The sequence below is a fragment of the Aristolochia californica genome, unplaced genomic scaffold (genome assembly GCF_029961685.1).
Source record: "Aristolochia californica isolate CCGP_79_NKW_82.1479 unplaced genomic scaffold, dmAriCali1.0.hap1 SCAF_1, whole genome shotgun sequence".
NCBI lineage: Eukaryota > Viridiplantae > Streptophyta > Magnoliopsida > Piperales > Aristolochiaceae > Aristolochia > Aristolochia californica.
The window spans coordinates 50,954,056-50,975,426 of record NW_027181770.1 but is presented as its reverse complement, the minus strand read 5'-3'; the positions used below and the strand labels follow the sequence as shown (position 1 = coordinate 50,975,426).

Below are 21,371 nucleotides of genomic sequence, written 5' to 3'. Positions count from 1 at the left end.
CCACATTCATATCTTGCGTTCAAACAATGCTAAAGAATATTTGAATACTACATTTTAATCTTTTTATGCCTCAAATGGAATCATCCATTAAATGTCTTGTGCCTATACCTCATACCAAAATGGGGTTGTTGCATGGAAAAATAGACACTTGAGGTAGCTCATATCTTGCTTTTCGAAATGAATGTTCCTGAATTGTACTGGCGAGAAACTGCTTTGCATGCTTGTTGGGGCTTGAGGGATTCCTTTCATCCCCCTCCTTTGTTGCTCCTTGTTAACTAATGAATCTCCATAATAATAATTTTTTTTTTTGAATCTCAGTGTCACTTTCTATGCAGCTTATTGTATTTTTCAAGATGTACGAACGAACTAGGTGATTGGTAGTAGTTGTGAATATAGCGGTCTATATTATTTATCTGTTCATCCTTTCGAAGAAACAACAGTTACACTTGCAATGGCACTGCAGACTTGGGCATTCTTCACTCTCACAATTAAAACGCTAAGTTGCAACCTTGAAGACAGTTCCTAGTTTGGAAATTCGGTAAACATGATCAAAGGTCCTTTTCTTTGAGGGTGAGTCACGGTCTTTGTTAAAATTGCAAGTTTCAAGGGTATTTTGGGTAGTTTTATATATTTAGTTTTCTCCTCTAGGGTTAGGAGACTATTCGTCTATTTGTGTATACTAGGAGATATAAGTAATTGAGTCTAGACGGGCATTATGTCATTGTCATAAGTTTTTATTTAAGTGACCAATTTAATAAAGAGGCTGAATTTTGACTTTTGATAAGAGTGCCACACAATGCAACACTTCTGAATTCTCTTCTTCGTTTTTTCTCTTTCCTCTTTGTTCTCTATTTTATCTCTTTTAATCAATTTTACTATCTTCGAGTCTGTTTCTTTGGTACATTCGAAAATATGGGGACCTATGCATATATCTAATATCTCCAATTTTCAGTATTATGTTTTATTTTGTTGATGGCTATTCTAAGGGACCCTACTTTACTCAATGAACGGCAGATCTTGAATAATTTTCAATTGTTTAGTAATTTTATTCTATGGTATTGACCCAATATGGTTCTAATATTAGTGTTTTGTTCAGATAATATTAGAGAATAAATATTCTTTGCCTTCTCTTCCTTATGTGCTAGCAAAGGTAACTTATCTCTATGTGGCATTTGTGAGGAATTAGTACAACATATCCTTCTGCATTGTGGCTTCTCGTGGAGAGTTTGGATGGCTGTGTTCCAGAAAATCAGCATTCAAGTGGGCCTCCATCAGGATCTATTTGGCACTTTACAGATGGTACTTGGGACTCGCCTCCCCAAAATTAGCAAGATTTTGTTCTCTGCTTGCCTTCCTCACATCCCCTGGTGTCTTTGTCTAGAGAAAAATAATCGGAGATTCAACTCCAAATTCAGCAAACTTGATAGTACAGTCTCTTGCACTGTGGGTATGGTTTCCAGTTGGCTCCACACTAGGAAGGAATTTGCTTCTCAGGCTGGTTTCTCCCTTCGATGGAATTGGTGTCTTCTGGACCACATGGCGGGCTCCCCCAGAGGACTCCGATCATGGCTGAGTGGGAGCCTCCCCCCAGAGATAACATTAAATTGAATTTCGACGGAAGTGCTCTAGGTTGCCCAGGTCCGGCTGGTGCGGGGGGCGAAATCACAGTGGAGAAACTATTTTCTCCTATGCTGGGTTTGTGGGCATTGCAGATTCTACCACCGCAGAGGTAAATGCTCTTCATCTTGGGTTGAAGATTTTCAAAGACAGACTTTAGCTGCTGACAGAGGGAGACTCTAAAGTGGTCATAAGCTGGTGTTCTAATTCAGCCACTCACCCTTGGAGGCATTGGCCAATTACTTCTTCTATTTTAGATATTGTATCTTCCATTAATTGTATTTGGAATCATATTCCTAGGTCAGCCAATTCTGTGGCTGATAGGCTAGCTAAATTTGGAACCTCCTAGCAATCTCTCATTGTTTGGGACGACTCTCCTTCCTTGTAATTTTGCTCCTTTGAGCCTTTTAATATAACTCAGCACTATTTCAAAAAAAAAAAAAAAAGGTAACTTACATCAAACATTTTGTGTTTACACACCCCAACAGAATGGGGTGGCCAAATATGAAAATAAACATATGTTGGAGGTGCCATGTCCTTGTTACTTGCAATTAATGTTCCTCCATTGTTTGGCATATGCTATGTTGATTGATGTTGGAGGTAGCCATGTCCTTGTTACTTTTTTTTTTTGAGAGAAATGTGTGAATATATTTACTAAGAAGAGGGAGAATACAATACCTATCTAGAAAGGCTTTCCTCCACAGCAAGATGTTGGAGGGAAACACCCTTTTTAGCTTGAGCGTCGGCTAAATGATTAGCCGATCTTGAAATATGATTCCACTTACACTGAATTTCAAAAATTAAAGTGCAAACATCTTCAAATAACTCCCTATGACGCCATGGAGGTTTGGAAGGCTTCGTGCACCAACTGATAATAACTTTTGAATCACCTTCAACAAGGGGGACTCCCTTCAGCTTTTGCTTAAAAAGTTTCAGCCTGTTGTACAACCCATATAACTTAGAACTTGTTGAATCTGATATCCCAATTGGACCCGCATACGAGAAAAGAAGGTTCGCATTTTCATCATGAATTACTCCACCATATCCGGCAGGACACAGACATCCTAGCGCACTTCCATCGAAATTTAATTTGAAGTGACCCGCTAGAGGTCTAGACCATATTACCATTTCGGGAGTTTTAGCCGGAGAGGACATTTCTGCAATAATTCGCCAGTTTTCATGCAAGTTTGATCCTTTAAATTGCAAAATTCCTTTCGTAAGAGAACCCAAGAGGATACTTGCCCTATGATTCTATCACATAGAATTTTCCATGGAAGAGATTTCTGATTAAATTTTCTGTTCTCTCTTTCCATAAATTCCAGACCATGTACCCAACACAACAAGATATTAATATTTTCCCCAATTTTGGAAGACGAGCGCTTATCGTAGTGAAGATTGTGTCGTGTATGTATTGTGATGGGCAATATTGTAATCCTATTTTGTTCCTCAATTCGGTCCAGACCAAATGTGCATATTCGCAATGCAATAGGGTGTGATATGTGGTTTCTGGAGATATATTATAGAATGGGCACAATGGGTTAGGAACACTATTCTCACGTTATAATTAAGCGTCTGAAGTTAAGATTTTCTTACGGAAAACAGTCCAGATAAAGAACCTTGCGCGAGGAGGAATGTGTAAAGACCATGCAAAGGCAGCTGGATGTGCTGCTTGATGTTTTTTGGGGGAGATAATGTGGTGATAGGCAGAAGCAGTAGAGAACATACCTTGTCTGCTCGGCGTCCAAATGACTGTATTGGATGAGTTTTTTATTTTTACTGCAGAGAGCTTATTTACCAGATCAGCTACTTCCAAAGCTTCGGCATCAGTCAACGCTCACCTGAGATGTAAGTTCCAATCGCCTGAGGTTAGTCGTTGCTCGGAAACCATCGCATCCTGAGTTCTTGACAGTTGATAAATACATCCTTGGCTATCCTTGAGGCAGCTTGAACCAACCCACCAGTCAGTCCAAAACTTAGTTTCACTGCCGGAACCAATAAAGCATTTGACCACAGATTTAAAAACAGGAAGGAGTTGGGCAATTTTCTTCCATACGGGGGATAACTTGTAAAGTCTCCTGCCGTCAATCCACCACCCAGTGTCTTTCCCAGATTTAGCTTCTACCATTTTCCTCCATAACATATTGGGTTGCATATAATATTTTTATATCCACTTCAATAGTAAGGCCTTGTTCGTTGTTGCAATATCCCGAATCCCGAGACCTCCCATAATAATAGGTTTACAAACGTCATCCCATTTTACAAGACTATACTTTCTTTCCCAATTTGGTCCATCCCACAAGAAACTTCTTTTTAAGAGCTCTATTCTATTTCGAACAGAGGCAGGACAATGGTATAAAGATAGAAAGTAATAGGGTATACCATGTAGGCAGGATTTTTTTATTTTTTATTTTTATTTTTTTTGAAATGATGCTGAGTTTTATTAAGAGAGCTCAAACAAGCAGATTACACGAGGGGAAGCCTTCCCGAACAATGAGAGATTACTGGGAGGTTCCGAATTTTGCCAATTTATCAGCCAAAGAATTGGCTGATCTAGGAACAAGGTTCCAATTACAATGAATGGATGACACAATGTCAGCAATATAATTAGTGATTGACCAGCGGCGCCAAGGAGGGAAGTTTTCTTTTGAACACCAACTGATGACAGTCTTTGAATCGCTTTCAATAATCAACTTGCCATGGAGCCGCTCTTTAAAAATCTGGAGGCCGAACAGAAGAGCACTCACTTCAGCAGTATTTGAATCAACAATACCCACCGGCCCTGCATAGGATAGAATAGGGTCTGCACTGCTGTCTCTGAAAACACCACCAACTCCTGCCTGCCCAGGACAACTTAAAGCACTACTATCAAAATTGAGTTTGGTGCAGTCGTAAGGGGGAGGATCCCAGGTGGTCATAACCGGATTCCTACGAGGGCCCACCATGTGCGCTATCAAACCCCAATTTTCTCGAAGGGAGACACTCGATAGAGAAGCAAACTCCTTCCTAGAATGTAGCCAGCTCGAGATAAGGCCCACTGCTTGAGAAGCTACATTGTCCGGGTTGCCAGCCTTGGAGTTGAATCTCCGGTTGTTTCGCTCTAGCCATATAAACCATGGGACATGCGCAAGGCATGCCAAGAGAATTATCTTGCCCAGCTTAGGAAGGTGTATCCCCATAACCATCTCAAAGGTGCCAAAAAGGTCCTGATGTAGCTCCATTTGAAAACCAATCTTCTGAATTATTTTCATCCAGACTTGCCATGAAAAGTCGCAATGTAAGAGAACATGCTGGACTGTCTCATCACACACACCACAAAGAGGGCAAGTGCGATCGGGGGCGGTGTAACCTCTTTTATGGAGGTTGTCAGAGGTGAGGATCTGTTCCCTGATGGCTGTCCACACGAAGAATTTGATTTTGTTAGGCACTAAGAGCTTCCATGCCAGGTTTGCCTTGTGCTCATGCATGCTGTAATCTTGTTTTCTAATGTGAGAGTAGGCAGATGTAACTGTGAATCGGCCATTAATGCTGGGCTTCTGTCAGTTTATCAACTGCATGCTCATGAATAGTAGTGCTGCTGAGTTTGGAGAGGAGAGAGCAAAAAGCAGTAGTTTCCTCATCATTTAATCCCTGGCGAAACGTAAGACTCCTAGAGCGATCTCTCCAAGAATCAGCTACTGAGCAAGAGAGGTCCCTCGCTACTCTAGAGAGCCCTGGAAAATCCTCGGAGAGGGGGCGGGGGCCACACCATTCATCCGACCAAAAGAGGAGAGTCCTTCCATTGCCTATGCGAAAGGAAGTTGCATCTCTGAATATTGGCAGGAACTTTTGAATATGTAGGCATGATTTGATAAGAACCAACTTATCAGCTTTGAATAAAAAATTGCCTTTCTAAGATACGAGACGGTTTTCGAGGCATTCAATAACAGGGAACCAAACATTCTTTGTAGGCAAGACCGGAGTCAGAGGCAGGCTCAGATAAGTGCCTGGAAGTGACGCAACCTTACACTCCATATAACTTGCCATCGAATTTAGTACTGAAGATTCAATATTAAATCCAATGATTGAAGTTTTTGCCCAACTTACCTTTTGACCAGTTGTTGATGCGAAAATGTTCAGCACTGCTTTCATGTGAGAAACTTGCCTCATTGACCCTTCTCCAAAAAGGATTGTATCATCAACATATTGTAAAATTTGGATGTCTTGGTTCGGGTCTTCAGAGACGGGACTTACCAACCCGAACGTTTAGCAAAACGAAGCATTGAGACAAGGTACTCACCAATGAGAGTAAACATGAAAGGTGATAAAGGGTCACCTTGTCTAATCCCCCTGTAAGCTTTGAAGTAACCGTGCGGCATTCCATTTACAAGGATAGAATAAGGTGGTGTAGAAATACAATTCCTCATCCAAAATTTCCACCTTGTGCCAAAACCCATTCAGTCAAAAAGGTGATCAACAAGTTTCCAGTCAACCCGATCAAAAGCTTTCTCAATATCTATTTTCAGAACAAACCTAGGTTGGGAAGATTTTTCGAAAGAATCTAAAAGTTCATGAGCCGTCATAGAAGAGTCGCATTGATAGGGATTGATAACCTTCGGAAGGATGGCTTTGAGCCGATTTGCCAAGAGACGACCAATGATTTTGTAAGAACTAGTGGTGAGGCTACTGGGACGAAAATCCTCGGGCAACTCAGTATTTGACTTTTTTGGGACAAGAGCAATAAAAGATGCACCGATTCCTCTATGAGTTATGCCAACTTGGTGGAAATTGTGGATGAAAGCGTAGATATCGTTTTTTATCAGATCCCAAAAACATTGGTAAAACTCACTGTTATAGCCATCTGGTCCCGGAGCTTTGTCTTTTGGCAGGCCGAGGACGGCCAGATCGATTTCATCAGATGTGAAAGGCTTTTCCAGTTCTGCAGCGTCGTCAGAAGAGATACGCTGGAAATCGAGCTGCTGGAGCTTAGGTCTGTTGTAGCATTCTTCTGAATACAGGTCTGTGAAATACTTCACTAGAAGATTAAAAATGGAGGTACTATCCGTTATCACTTGGTCTTCATGACAGAGTGAAGTGATACGGTTAGTCCTCCTGGCCGAAGTGATGGAATGAAAAAACTTTGTGTTTCCATCTCCATCGGCCATCCATCAAAATCTTGCACGTTGTTTCCAAAGAACAGATTCTGAACGAAGAAAGTTCAAATATTCTATATTTAAATGATTTCTAACAAGTAGAAGGAGAGATTGACCTTTGCTCTTCAAGTAAGTCCAACTCAGATATGTGGCGCCGAATCGATTCTTTCCGGGAAGCAATAGCTATTCGGTGATTTTTTGCCCATAATCGGATCTTTGCCTTGAGAGCTTTGAGTTTCAGAGGAAGAGCCCAGCCCGGGTTTGGTTGAGTCTCTGCTCAAGGCACCAGTTTTTGAGGGAAGGAATGAAAGACTCAGCCAATATCCAAGCATTTTCAAAGCGGAAGGGGGATCGTCCCCATGCAACTGGATGAGTATTGATTTGAATAGGCCAATGATCGGATCCGATTTTGTTTAGGACTTGGCCAGAGATGTTAGGAAAAGCTGGCTCCATTCATTGTTGGCAAAAAAAGGGTCCAGCTTAGACAAAACAGGTGGGGTCTGACAATTTGTCCAGGTGAATTTTTTCCCCGAGAGGGGAATCTCAGAGAGACCCAGACTGCTAATGAAATCGGAGAAGGCTCTCATTAAAGATGAGGTTCTGGTGGCAGGAGGGTTTTTATCTGAGCAGAGAAGAGTAGCATTGAAGTCTTCGGCCAGTGCCAGGGGAGGTCCCATAATTGAACGAGTTGGAAGACTTCCTCCCAGAAAGATGCCCGGTCATGGTGTCGAGTAGGCCCATAAATGCCAGCTAGCGCCCATGAGGTTCCAAGGGTGTGATCTTGAAAGCACAGACCGATTGAGAAATGACCCTGCATAACGGAAATTGCATCAACTGCTTTTGGATCCCAGATGACAACGATGCCACCGAAATGTCCAATCGCATCAACATTGGCCCACTCAAGATCCGAGTCATACCATAATTCATAGGCAAGAGACTAATCAAAAGATTGCAGCTTTGTTTCAAGAAGAATTACTATTTTTGGCTTACAATAAAAAAGAGCTGCTTTGGTGAGGGCTTGCTTTGACTGAGAACAAAGTCCTCTAACATTCCAAGACAGCACGATCATGAAGAACGTGGGGTGGTGATATTCTGCGCCGTCTCGCCGGCTTCCAGGTATTATGAACAGAAAATTGTTGCCAACTCTGTCATTCCCGAAAAGTCCTCCGGTGGGAAGTTTTGTTCTTGTTCCAGCAGAAACTGGAGAAGATCATCCTGCTGACTGGCTAGAGTGAGCATGGTTGGGGTAGGGGTTGGGTTTAAAGTTGGTGGAAGGTCAGACCAAATAGGGGGGATTTCGGAGGGGAGGACTGGAGGAAGTTCAAACCAAAGAGGAGGGATTTCCATGGGGAGGACTGGAGGGGAATTTTGTGGGGGTGGAGGTAGCTTTAGCTTTCCCTTTCCTTTTTTTTCTTTTTATGGAATAAGTGTGGGTGTAGGGAGTTATGGAATACTTTCTTTCGTCCTCCCGCTGAGGGTGGTGGCAGGGGTTTTTGTTTTGGAGCTTGAGGCTTCCATGGTGCCGGGGTATGGTTTGAGTATTCGAAGGGGGGTAGGGCAAAGGATGGAGCGGGAGCGGATATTTAAAATGGTTGGGGAGTGATTTGGGGGACCAAAGTCCCAGGTGGGATTAGAAGAGTTTTTGGGATTCAACAGAGAGAGTGATGGAGGAGGGGGGGTGTGTGGGAATTGATGGGGCTCGAGGAGGATCTGCATACTGGGAAGCTTTTTCCAGAGGAGAAGGGCCGGGGGAGGTGTTGAAAAGAGGTACAGAAAAAGGGATGATTTGATGTGGGTAGGGTGGAGGAGGGGGGGGGGGGGGGGGGGGGGGGGGGAGGGGGGGATGGGGCTCGAGGGGGATCTGCATACTGGGAAGCTTTTTCCAGAGGAGAAGGGCCGGGGGAGGTGTTGACAAGAGGTACAGAAAAAGGGATGATTTGATGTGGGTAGGGGGGGGGGGGGGGGGGGGACGATGTAGGAGTGCTTTGGGGAGTGAAACTGGGGAAAGGTGTAATGATGGCGGGACTCAGAGTAGGAGTGCCATGTCCATGTTACTTGCAATTAATGTTCCTCCATTGTTCGACATATGCTATGTCAATTGCTTGTTATCTCATCAATGGAATGCCCTCATGAATTAATAATGAAACTCCCGTTTTTTATATTATTTCCCAGTATCTGTTTTTCTTTGATTCCATGTATATTTGGGTGTCTGTTATTTGTGTATCATCTGTTACGAAGTCAAAACAAGTTGGGACCTAGAGCCACTAAGTATGTTTTCTTTGAAACCTAGAAGGGATACATTTGTTATGGTCCTCATAAAAAAGAAATTTCTATACCTTGGCTGATGTAACCTTCTTTGAAGATACTCCATTCTATAGTCAGCAAGAATGCTTTTCAGACTCACAAGATCTTGGCTCCTTACCCTAGCTTGTTGCAACCATTGATCACTATAGATATCCATTTCCAACTTTAAAGGTGTACCAAAGAATACCAAAAGCAATTGCTAAATCTCAGCTGCCACATCATTAACAGTAGAGAATACATATCAATATGAGAAATACGACCAATATAGCGTAAGACTTTCTGTGGGGTCGACTTTAGTTTGTTGTTTGACTGTATTTCGGTTTGTGACATTGCGGACACTTGCTCCAATCTGCTCTTCATTGGGCCTTTCATCAGCTAGATAGTAGAAATGCCTTTCTAAACGGAGATCTCCAAGAGGTGTATATGGAACAAGCACCTGGATTTGTGGTTGAGGGGGTAAACAAGGTGTGAAAACTAAAAAAATTCAATTGGAGCAATCTACTAGGGCTTAGTTTGATAAGTTTCATCAGCTGCTGCTTTCCTTTGGTTTTACAAGATGTGTGGTTGACCATTCGGTATTTGTGAAGAAAACTTCTCAAGGCATGGTACTCGTGGTTTTCTATTTAGACGGTGTCATTGTTGCTAGTGATGAAAAGAACAACATCAAGAGGATGAAGGATCAATACGCCCCTCCTCTAGTCTAGCAATCTCAAACAAACAAAACGCCAAAAGAGGATGAAGGATCGATTACATAAAAACTTCTAGACAAAGATTTGGGATTTTTGAATTATTTTCTGGGATTGAGGTTGTGAGATGTTCATAAAGATCTCAAATAGTGAAGAATCATATAGTAGCTTTGGACTAAATAAGGGAGTTTGTAACATCATTCAAGTGTAAAATGGTAATTTTAAAGACGAGATAGTTTGATCAGCCACGGGAAAGGGAACTTCTATAAGATGTTTCTGAAATTTTGTTGAATTTTTCTATTTTTTTCTAGAAAAAATTTCTCCAATTTGTGGTCATTTTTTTTTTCAAATTTTATTGAAAGACAGGAACCTTTTTGAAAATTTTGGAACCTATATCAAGAAAGAAATTTCTAGGTAACCATGTGAAGACCATGTAATTTGGGTCTTTGGTTCAATGTCACATGGGCAGTTACCAGTGTGGGGTCTTAGGTTCAGGTCTCAACAATGTATACAGTTTCGACCTTTAAAAAAAAAAAAAAAAGACTATAGTTTCTTGGGAGCTTATTTACAACTTCATTAAAGTAGCTTTTTCCTGAAACCTCTTTTCCCGAGAAATCAAATCTTAGGAAAAATTAATTATATGTTTTTTTTTGAAAATGGAAAACTAAACTCTTGTTTCAACCTCTCGACTGACTTCCTAGGGATTCGAAGGCAAGGAAAAACCTTAAATACCTCCTCTTCTTGGTAAATATGAAGGGTGAGAGTGATGAGGATCGAGTTTTGACTCCATTAAGGAAGCTCAACAAAAAAACACCTTTTTATGGTATATATGGATCTCCCAAAACTCTCAGAACTTTACCTGAAACACAAGAATTGAATAAAATAGAAGAATAAAATCTGCAACCTTTGATAGAAAAAATGAGAGAATACAGGCACTTATCTGGACAGTGCAATGATGAAAACACTCTGAGACAGTTGTCCCTTCCCATGGCTGAAGAATCAAACTTCTTTTCCTCAAACTAGTGACTTCTAAGGCTCTAGAATTCATTGTTCTGATACCATGATGAGTTCTAGAGCCTCATGAGTTGTAGGAAAGGGTAAAAGTGCAACAACGAGAGATAAAAGTGAGACAGAGAAAGGAGAGAAGGAACATGAAGCAGGAAAACAGGAGATCAAGTTTTCTCTCGTCTCCAACATTCATTAACTTATAATAGAAATTACAAAAGACATATTCCTTCTAGGATTCTAATCACAGAGCTTAATTACATTAAACCTCTACTCTTAATCCCCCAACCACATTCTTGCTGATATTTTAATCTTCCGGTGATAAAAAGAGAGTAAGAAAGGAAACCCCAAATATACTAACATAAGATTTGACAAATACGTTTTTTGGGTCATATGTTCATTTGCTGTTCCATTGTATCTTGTGAGTTGCTTATGGCAGGAATTTTAATGCTGTTAAGTGCTAGAATTACTGTTTATGACTAGATCACTGAAGCAATGTTATGAACTGGTTTTTGCCTGTTAGTTAGTACTAGTTACTATTTGATTGTTGTATTTTTGAGGTTACAAATTCCATTAATATTTGAGTTAAACATTGGTTCAGGAATTGGAAAATACCTTGGGTAGTGTAGCCCTCAAAGACGGCATTCCTGATGTAAAATTTAGTAGGGTGAGTGTTGTCCTTCTTTTGCCAGTTCACTAGTTTCTATTACACACATTTATGCATTATTCATCTGCTGTTTGTATTGACCAGTAATTATGGGTTTTCTACTGTAGCATTTGCATTAGTTGAATGAATCTTATGATGTTAATGGACTAAGAAAGTTTGGTTATTTCATGCCAATACCAATGAGTGAATGTTATTATTTTTTTCACATGTAAAAGTTTGGTCATTTGGTTGGGAGGGTGTTGTTAATAGTTTGTTTTGTCCTCTTAAGGCAGCTAACATTTCATTGCACTGCATATTTTACAGTCCCCACTTCATGTTCAATATATGTCACATTCTGCTACTTCAAATGAGTTGGCCTTTCAAGATAGTCCTATGCTTGGGTCTTGAAAGACTTCTATTCGTTAGCGTTGATATTGGGAATAATCCTGCATAGGTTAATGGCTAGAAAAATCTAGTGATTTGTAGTGTGAGAAGTATGAAAAATCTAGAGAGAGGAGAGAGAGAGGGAAAGAAGAGAGAAAAGAGGCACGAGCTTTGAATGAGCTGCGTTGGGGGTTGTACATGATCCCTTAGGTTTTAAGTCTTAAATTACAGAAATGACAAAAATGACCCTCTTACATAGAAAACACTTATTCCCTTTGTAAAGTTGGGTCCAAGGCCCATCCCAAAATGATTAGCCAACTTAGGATACCGCTTTCTTAACTAATAAACTCAAAATCTTTGTACTAACTAATCTAAGTGAGACTATTCCTTTTTTTTTTGAAATGATGCTAATTTTTATCAAGTCAAAAGCTCAAGAGAGCATATTACAAAGGAGGGAAGCCTTCCCAAACAATGAGAGAATGCTGGGAAGTTCCGAATTTTGCAAATTTATCAGCCAAAGAGTTGGTTGATTTAAGAATGAGATTCCAATTACAATGTGTAAAAGATACAATGTCAGCAATACTATCAGTGATGGGCTAATGACACCTAGGGGGGAGGTTGTCTTTGGAACACCAACTAATAACCATCTTCGAGTCGCCTTCAATGATTTACTTGTCATGGAGACGATCCCTGAAGATTTGGAGGCCGAACAACAAAGCACTAACTTCTGCAGTATTAGAATCAGCAATGCCCATTGAACCAGCATAAGAAAGAATAGGGTCTCCATTGTGACCTCTGAACACACCACCTGCTCCTGCTGGCCCAGGACATCCAAAAGCACTACCATCAAAATTCAGTTTTATGCAGTCGCAAGGGGGAGGATCCCAGATAGCCATACTTGGAACTTTGTTGGGACCAGACATATGAGCGATCAAATTCCAATTTTTCCAAAGGGAAACCCCTGATAGAGTGGCAAAATCCTTCTTTGTATGAAGCCAGCTCGAGATGAGGCCGACGGCATGAGAAGCCGTGTTGTCTGGGGTGCTAGCTTTGGAGTTGAATCTCCGGTTATTCCACTCGAGCCAAATGCACCATGGAATATGCGCAAGATAGGCCGAAAGTATTAACTTGCCCAGTCGAGGAAGGAGAATCTCTCGAACCATCTCAAAGGTGCCAAAGAGGTCCTGATGTAGCCCCAGTTGGAGCCCGATTTTATGAAAGATCTTCATCCAAACTTGCTAAGATAATCCAGTGTAGGAGGACATGCCGGACTGTCTCTTCGTACTCACCGCAAAGGGGACTAGAAAGATCGGGAGCAGTGAAGCCTCTCCTATGAAGGTTGTCTGAAGTAAGAATCTGTTATTTGATGACTGACCACACGAAAAATTTGATCTTGCTTGGCGCTGAGAGTTTCCAAGCCAGATTCGCCTTGTGCTCATGAGTACTGTAGTCTTGCTTTTTGATATGAGAGTAAGCCGAAGTGACAGTGAATCGGCCATTATTATTGGGCTTCCAAATCAGCTTATCAACTAAGTGCTCTCGGATAATAGTCTTGCTGAGTTTGGTAAGGAGAGCAAAAAGCCAACGATTCCTCATCATTTAATCCCCGACGGAACGGGATGCTCCACGAGTGATCACTCCATGAATCAGCCACAGAGCAACAATGGTCGCTTGCCACCCTATGCAGCCCCAGGAAGACCTCCGAGAGAGATCGGGGGCCACACCATTCGTCCAACATGTGGGACTATTCCTTAACACCCTTATTACTCCCATTCTACTCTTCCTATGAATATAAAAAAAATTTACACTGACTAAATCAAACATGCTAAACAAGATAAAATCATAATATAAAATATTTGATTATGTAAAATGACTAAAATACCCTTGAGCTGATTTTCTTTTACTGATACTCCTTGAGATATCTCAAGATCCTCTGAGCTGTTTCAAGATGAATCTTCCTTGGGTATTCCATAAATTGGCTTAGTACACTTACTGCAAAAGATATATCTGGACGCATAACTTTGGCATATATGAGCTTCCAAACCAGTTTTCTATACAATGTTTTTGAAAAGTAGGTGATTTGGGAAGAAAATAGAAGATAAAATGGATTTCTGGAAGAGATACAACTTTGCTGCCTAGGAATCCGAGCCAGAAAGGTCCTACCTGCTTATTTATAATCAGGGTTTAAGTGAAATTTTACAATAGGACAAAAATGCCCTTCAATACTCAAAATTACATATCTCCTAAAATACATGTCTAAATCGAATGAAAATTTAACTAGAGAGAAAATAAGACATTCTCTATTAATAGCCATACTATAAGAGAAAAATGTAATATTGAAAATCTATGAAATGACCAAAATACCCCTGAACTTATATTTTAACACTCCCCCTCAAGCTGGAGAGTAGATATCAAACAATCCCAGCTTGTCACTAAATGATACATGTTTATGTCTCCCCAAAGGCTTGGCAAATATATCTCCCAACTGGTCTGAAGACTTTATATAAGGAGTTACCACCTACCCCCTACATAACTGCATCCCTAATGAAGTGGCAATCAACCTCTATATGTTTCGTTCTCTCATGGAATACTGGGTTGCTGACAATAAAAATGATTGCCTGGTTATCACAATTCATAACCAGGGTCAGGTAACATAAAACCAAATTCAAGAACCATAGACTTAATCCACATAAGCTCACTAACTGTATGAGCCATTGCTTGATACTCGATCTCTGCATTGGACCTAGCCACAATTGTCTATTTCTTACTTGTCCAACTTATCAGGTTACGTCCAACAAAACAACAGTAGCTTGATGTAGAACGTCTATCTATCGTACACCCAACATAATCGGCATTAGAATACCCAAGTACATCAATTTTCCCATTATGAGTATACAGAAGACCTTTTCCAAGTGCACCCTTCAAGTACTTCAAAATCCTCTGAGCAGCTTCTAAATGGACTTTTTGAGGATTTTCCATAAATTGGCTCACAATTCCCACAACAAATGAAATATCCGGCATGGTAACTGTAGGATAGATCAGCTTACCTACTAACCGTCGGTATTGAGTTTTATCCTTTAGTGTAGGACCCTGGGTGTCATGTAGATTATGATTAACTTCCATGGGGGTGTCTATAGGTTTAACACCTAATAAACCATACTCCTGTAACATATCCAATATATATTTTCTCTGAGAAAGAACAATACCTTGCTTGCTATGAGCGACTTCAATGCCAAGGAAGTACTTGAGAGAGCCCAAATCTTTTGTATGAAAATGTGTGGCGAAATATTGTTTAATTTCTGTAATGCCATCAAGATCATCACCAAGTAACACAATGTCATCTATATAGACAACCAAAACCACCATACCAGTCTTCCTTTTAAGTAGGAACATAGAATGATCACAATGACTCCTATAGAACCTAAATTGTAGTACCACATCACTAAACTTTTCAAACCAGGCCCATGGACTTTGTTTAAGTCCATAAATAGCCTTCTACAGTTTACACACCTTTTCTGTCTCCCCCTGAGCAACATACCCAAGAGGTTGCTCCATATACACTTCCTCATGTAGATCACCATATAAAAAGGCATTCTTCACTTCGAGTTGAAAGAGAGGCCAACCCTTATTAACAGCCATAGATATTAAGATATGTACCGAAGTAAGTCAGGCCATGGGAGAGAATGTCTCAAAGACATCAACTCTAAAAGTTTTCGTATACCCTTTCGCTACCAGCTGAGCTTTGTATTGTTCGATAGAGCCATCAACATTTTATTTGATAGTATAAACCCAACAACACCCCACAATAGCTGCTCCTGCAGGTGGATCACATAGATTCCATGTTCCCCGAGACACCAAAACACTCATCTCATCATCCATAGCTTGTTTCCATTCTGGAGAGCACAAGCTTCCTGCACTGAACGAGGTATATGGGAAGTAGACAATGACATAGCAAAGTACTTGAAGGATGGGGACAAAAAATCAAGTGACAGATATTTGGATATCGGATGAGAAGTAGAAGACCGTTTACCTTTTCGTGGACTAATAGGCAGGTCCAAATCAGAGACAACAAGATCTGCAGGCAATGAGGAAGCTGGTGGATCATGAGAAGAGAGCTCTGTAGAGGTAACTGCTGGAGGCACTGCAGGAGTATGAGAGCGATGACTGTAAACACGAAGAGGCAATGAAGAACTCGATGACACTGATACATCCAAAACTACAATAGAAACAAGACAGTCTGAAGGAGATTTATGTGATACAGGAAGCTCAATAGATGATGAAAAATATGGAGTATGTTAAAAAACGGTCACATCGGCTGACACATGTTTTCCGTCGAACAGGATCATAACATTTGTACCCTTTTTGTTGATGAGAATATCCCAAAAAAACACATTTGACAGACCGAGGTGACAACTTATCGACCGAAGTTCCAAGCATATGAACAAAACAGGTACATCCAAAAATACGAGGAACCAGATCAACCAATTTACAATTAGGTTTTAAAATCTAAAGTGGAACTTGACCACTCAAAACAGTTGAGAGCATACGATTAACTAAGTAGCACGAAGTTAAAACTGCATCTCCCCAAAAAGATTTAGGAACATTCATATGCAATAATAGTGTCCTTGTAACCTCAAGGAGATGTCTATTTTTATGTTTAGCCACCCCATTTTGTTGTGGTGTATAAGGGCAGGATGTTTGATGGGTAATACCATGAGAATCACAAAAAATTGAAAATTTATGGTTAAGATTTTCCAAACCATTGTCAGTACGAAGTACATGAACACATACACCAAATCGATTTTTTATTTCATTGAAAAAATTGAGGAATACATCAAATACTTCGGACTTCTCCCGTAGGAGATACACCCAAGTGACTCTACTGAAATCATCAATGAACGACACAAAATACTTAAAACCAAATGGGCTAGGAATCTGACATGGACCTGATACATTAGAGTGGAGTAATTCAACCAACTTGGTGCTTTGACTAGAACTAACTTGGAAACGGGAGTAACGATGCTTTCCCAGCTGACATGATTCGCAATCAAATGAAATATAGGATGGCAGAGAAGGAAAAGACTGATACAACTTAGCTGGTGAGGGATGTCTCAAGCACAAATGCCACAAGTAAGAAGAATTTGTAGTAGTGTGAGCTACAGCTTGAGAAACGGATACATCATCCAGCATGTAGAGCCCTCCCTTCTCATGTCCTGAACCAATCGTCCTCTTCATCTACAAGTCCTGGAAAACACAAGAAGTAGGATAAAAGGTTACTGAACAGTTTAAGGATTTAGTTATATGACTCACAGACAAGAGATTAACTGGAAACATTGGTACAAATAAAACAAAATCTAAGGATATTTGTTGAGTAGTGCGAACTATACCCTCCCCCTGAATGGGAGAGGTGGATCCATTAGCTAAAGTAACTCGACGATATGAAGGAGATGGACTAATGGACTGAAATAGAGAGGGCATACCTGACATGTGTGTAGAGGCTCGCTGAGGAAGAAGGAGGAGTCTTGGTAGTCTAAGAAGCAGTCAATTGACCCAGTCGCTGTAATAACTGCTGAATTTTCTCATACGATCTAGTGTGTGAGGAGGCGTCCTTATCTGTGACTACAGAATTGGCCCAGGTAGGTTTTCCAAATTTGTCCCAGTATTTTTCAGAAATATGATCAGTCCTACCACAATAAACACATTTTCGATCCCCCCGATCATTTCGGCCACGACCACGGGTTGTGTAAGAGCGACCTCTACCTTTATTATTACCACCATGAAACTGACCGTCAGGCTTACCAGTAGAAGATTGAAAGTTAAGAGCAGCTGCTTCTAAGAGGGCTCCACCTGACTCATTCTTATTTACAACTGCACCTTCAACTCGAAGAACTCTGTTAAAAGCTTCCTCACGAGTGGTCAAATCCTCATTAACCAACAATTGGGCTCTAATAGTATCATACTCATACGCCAAACCATCCAAAAATCGGGCTACTTGAATCTGATTTTCTTTCTTACGGATGTTTTCAACATTCGTAGTAAAAGGATGGAATGTACTAATCTCCTATAGTACTCCCCTCATCTCAGTGAAATAATCTGTCACTGATCTACCTCCACGCTTCATATTAAAAAACTTCACATATAACTCATAGATCCTTGATAAATAACTTTCTTGAGACCAAATGGAAGCCAATGTAGTCCACATTGCCTTAGCAATATTGCAACTCAAAATCTGATCACTAAATCTGGATTCCATACTATTGACCAACTAGGTCATTACTAAATTATCTTCTGCCACCCAATCTTCAGTAATAGGTACCGGGGGATCATCATTTATATATATTTGCCATTCTTCTAGCCCTCAAATACATCAAAACTGATCTAGACCAGTTTACATAATTTGATCCATTCAACCGGATCATAGTTATCTTAATAGACTGAGAAAATTTCACATTTGAGCTCTCAGCAGTCCTTTCGACAGCAACCCGTGTGCTGGAATCAGCTATTAAATATCACCAAACACCACAATTCTGTACACTGGAGCATCAATTAACCAAAGGGAAGCACTTTCCCCAAATTTCAATATTTGCGTAGTCAAGTGGGCCCCACACCGAATTCAATTAGGGCAATGCAGCACCCAATTCATTCAATTTAGAACCAATAGTAATCAATTCCAGCAATTGAGACCATAAATCAATGAAAGAATGACCTAATTGCAAGAAATCAAGATGGCGTAGGCTATATGGATGATGACGCAAGCATTAGGTTGACGACGCAGGTAAATTTTATGAAATTTCCTCAAATTGGGATCATTAAACATTTCTAAATCCCAACATTCAGTCAAATAGAAGCAATAATCATTAGCCAATAGGCTAAGATAGGCAGCAAAAGGGAAAAAATGAAAATTTTACCTTACCAGTCCAGAAATGTGGGGAAAACCTTCAAGGAAATTGCTAAAAATGGAGAGAAGATCTACAATATCCAAAGAAACTTGCCCAAGACTTGCGTTATTGCTCTGATACCATGAAAAATAGGTGATTTGGGGAGAAAATAGAAGAGAAAATGGATTTCTGGAAGAGTGGCAGCTTTGCTGCCTTGGAATCCGAGCCAGAAAGGCCCTTCCTGCTTCTTTATAATCAGGGTTAAAGTGGAATTTTACAATAGGACAAAAATGCCCCTCAATACTCAAAATTAAATATCTCCTAAAATATATGTCTAAATTGAATAAAAATTTAACTAGAGAAAAAATAAGACATTCTCTATCTAATAGCCATACTATAAGAGAAAAATGTAATATTAAAAATCTAAGAAATAACCAAAATACCCCTGAACTTATATTTTAACAGTTTTATCATTCAATTCTTTACTTTGGTCATCGTGTAGATTAAGTCCAACTTCCATCGGAGTATCTACTGGTTTAACTCCCAATTATCCATACTCATGTAGCATATCAATTATATACTTTCTTTGAGATAGCATTAATCCTTTGCTTCTTGCAACTTCAATACCTAAGTAGTATTTCAATGCTCCCAAGTCTTTCGTTTGGAAGTGAGTAGCAAATAGCTTTTTAACTAGATTAGCCAACTCTTTGGCTGATAAATTAGCAAAATTCAGAACTTCCCAGCAATCTCTCATTGTTTGGGAAGGCTTCCCTCCCTTGTAATATGCTCTCTTGAGCTTTTGCCTTAATAAAATGAGCATCATTTAAAAAAAAAAAAAAATAAATTCAAGACCGTTGTCAGTACACAAAATATGGATAGAAGCCGAAAACTGATTCTTTATTTTATTGTAAAAGAGTTTGAATACATCGGAAGCTTCAAACTTCTCCTGAAGGAGATAGACCCATGTACACCTACTAAAATCATCAATAAATGAGATGAAGTACCTAATACCAAACAGACTTGTTACAGGACAAGGACCCCAAATATTAGAATGAATAACCTCAAATAGTTGACTTGTCTTAAGATGTGAGGTTGGAAGGAGCTCCGGTGATGCTTGCCCAACTGACATGACTTGCATTGAAGTGTAAGATTGGAAAGAAATTCTGGAAAAATTTGAATTGTTTTTTTTTACGAAGGATGACCTAATAGCAAATGGCCACTGGAATGGGGTAGCAGATGTATAAAGTGCATGTAATGTATTATCTGGCAAGTGGATCTCCAAATAATACAAACCACCACTCACGCGTGGAACCAATAGTCAAATGTATGAAGTTCATGTAGTGTATTATCTGGCAAGTGGCTATCCAAATAATACAAACCACCACTCTCGCGCATGGAACCAATCGTCCTCTTTGTCATGAGATCCTGAAATAGACAATGAGTAGAATAAAAAGTCAGAGAACAATTCATAGACTTAGTTAATTGGCTCATTGACAACAGATAGGGAAAATTTAGGAACTAGTAAAGCAGATTGAGGAGACAAAAACGATGCATTGATTATAGTACCAACACTCTGAATTGAGGAAACAGACTCTTTAGCTAAATTCACTTGCTTTATATGTGATGACTATTTCATGTTAGAAAACAAGGATGACATACCAGACATGTGAGCAGTAGCTCCGGAATTAATAACCCAGGTAGGATAAGAGGATACATGAAGAGCGGACATACCTAAAGTAGCTAGAGTAGTAGTAGGAGCATGAACTATAGATGCTGGGGATGAACCAATTGATAATTGAGCTAGACGTTGCATAATCTGTTGTTGTTGCTGAAATAGTTGTTGTACCTCATCAGCTCCTCCTGAGGGGCCAAAAGCAACAACCTCTGAGATTATTCCACTAGTCTCATGGCTGGTAGAGTTTGCCCAGGCAGGCTTTCCAAAATTTATCTAGCATCTATTAGAGTAATGGTTATTTCGTCCACAATGGACACTTCCCCTTGGACTTACTGTCACCTTTGCCTCGATCTCTGCTTGAATTGTCTCTACCTCTACCTCGCCCAGAACCTGTCCGACCTTGAGATGAGTCTGCTAGGCTAGGACGGGCCCAAAATATTAAGTGTGTGAAGTTGGGTCCAAGGCCCTATCCCAAAATGACTAGCCAACTTAGGAAGCCTTATTCTCAACTAATAAACTCAAGATATTTGTACTCACTAATCCATGTGGGACTATTCCTTAACACTCCCCCTCACGTGTAGACCCTCTTTTTGTGGTTGTACAAGTGGATAATTTACTAGTAGGCTGTTTAGGTGTAGGCCCTCTTTTGTGGTTCTACAAGAAGATAGTTTAGGTGTAGGCCCTCTTTTGTGGCTCTACAAGTAAATAGTTTAGGTGAAACCCCACAAATGAGTACCTGCTCTGATACCAGGTAAAGTTGGGTCCAAGGCCCTATCCCAAAATGACTAGCCAACTTAGGAAACCTCTTTACCAACTAATAAACTCAAGATCTTTATACTCACTAACCCATGTGGGACTATTCCTTAACAAAGAGCAACAACATCTGTCACCTTGCCTCCTTTTTCTTCTTTGGATACCAAAGTTGTTTCTGCCCTCAATATTTTGTTGAAAGTAGTGGGTAATGAAGGTACCTCTTCTGAAGCTAAGATTTATGCCTTAATGCTGTCAAACTCCCCACCTAGGCCATCAAGAAACTTCACCACCAGT

The 21,371-nt window shown here is 40.2% G+C and overlaps 1 protein-coding gene across 2 annotated transcripts in view; it reads left to right on the top strand.

Moving 5' to 3' along the window:
• LOC137950095 (uncharacterized) overlaps positions 1–21,371 on the top strand; it is an 89,004-nt gene that overhangs the window by 40,932 nt on the left and 26,701 nt on the right. For both annotated transcript variants that reach the window (XM_068796482.1, XM_068796474.1), the window contains one exon: positions 11,343–11,408. In XM_068796482.1, coding sequence (XP_068652583.1) covers positions 11,343–11,408 — 66 coding nt within the window. The remainder of the gene's footprint in view (positions 1–11,342; positions 11,409–21,371) is intronic.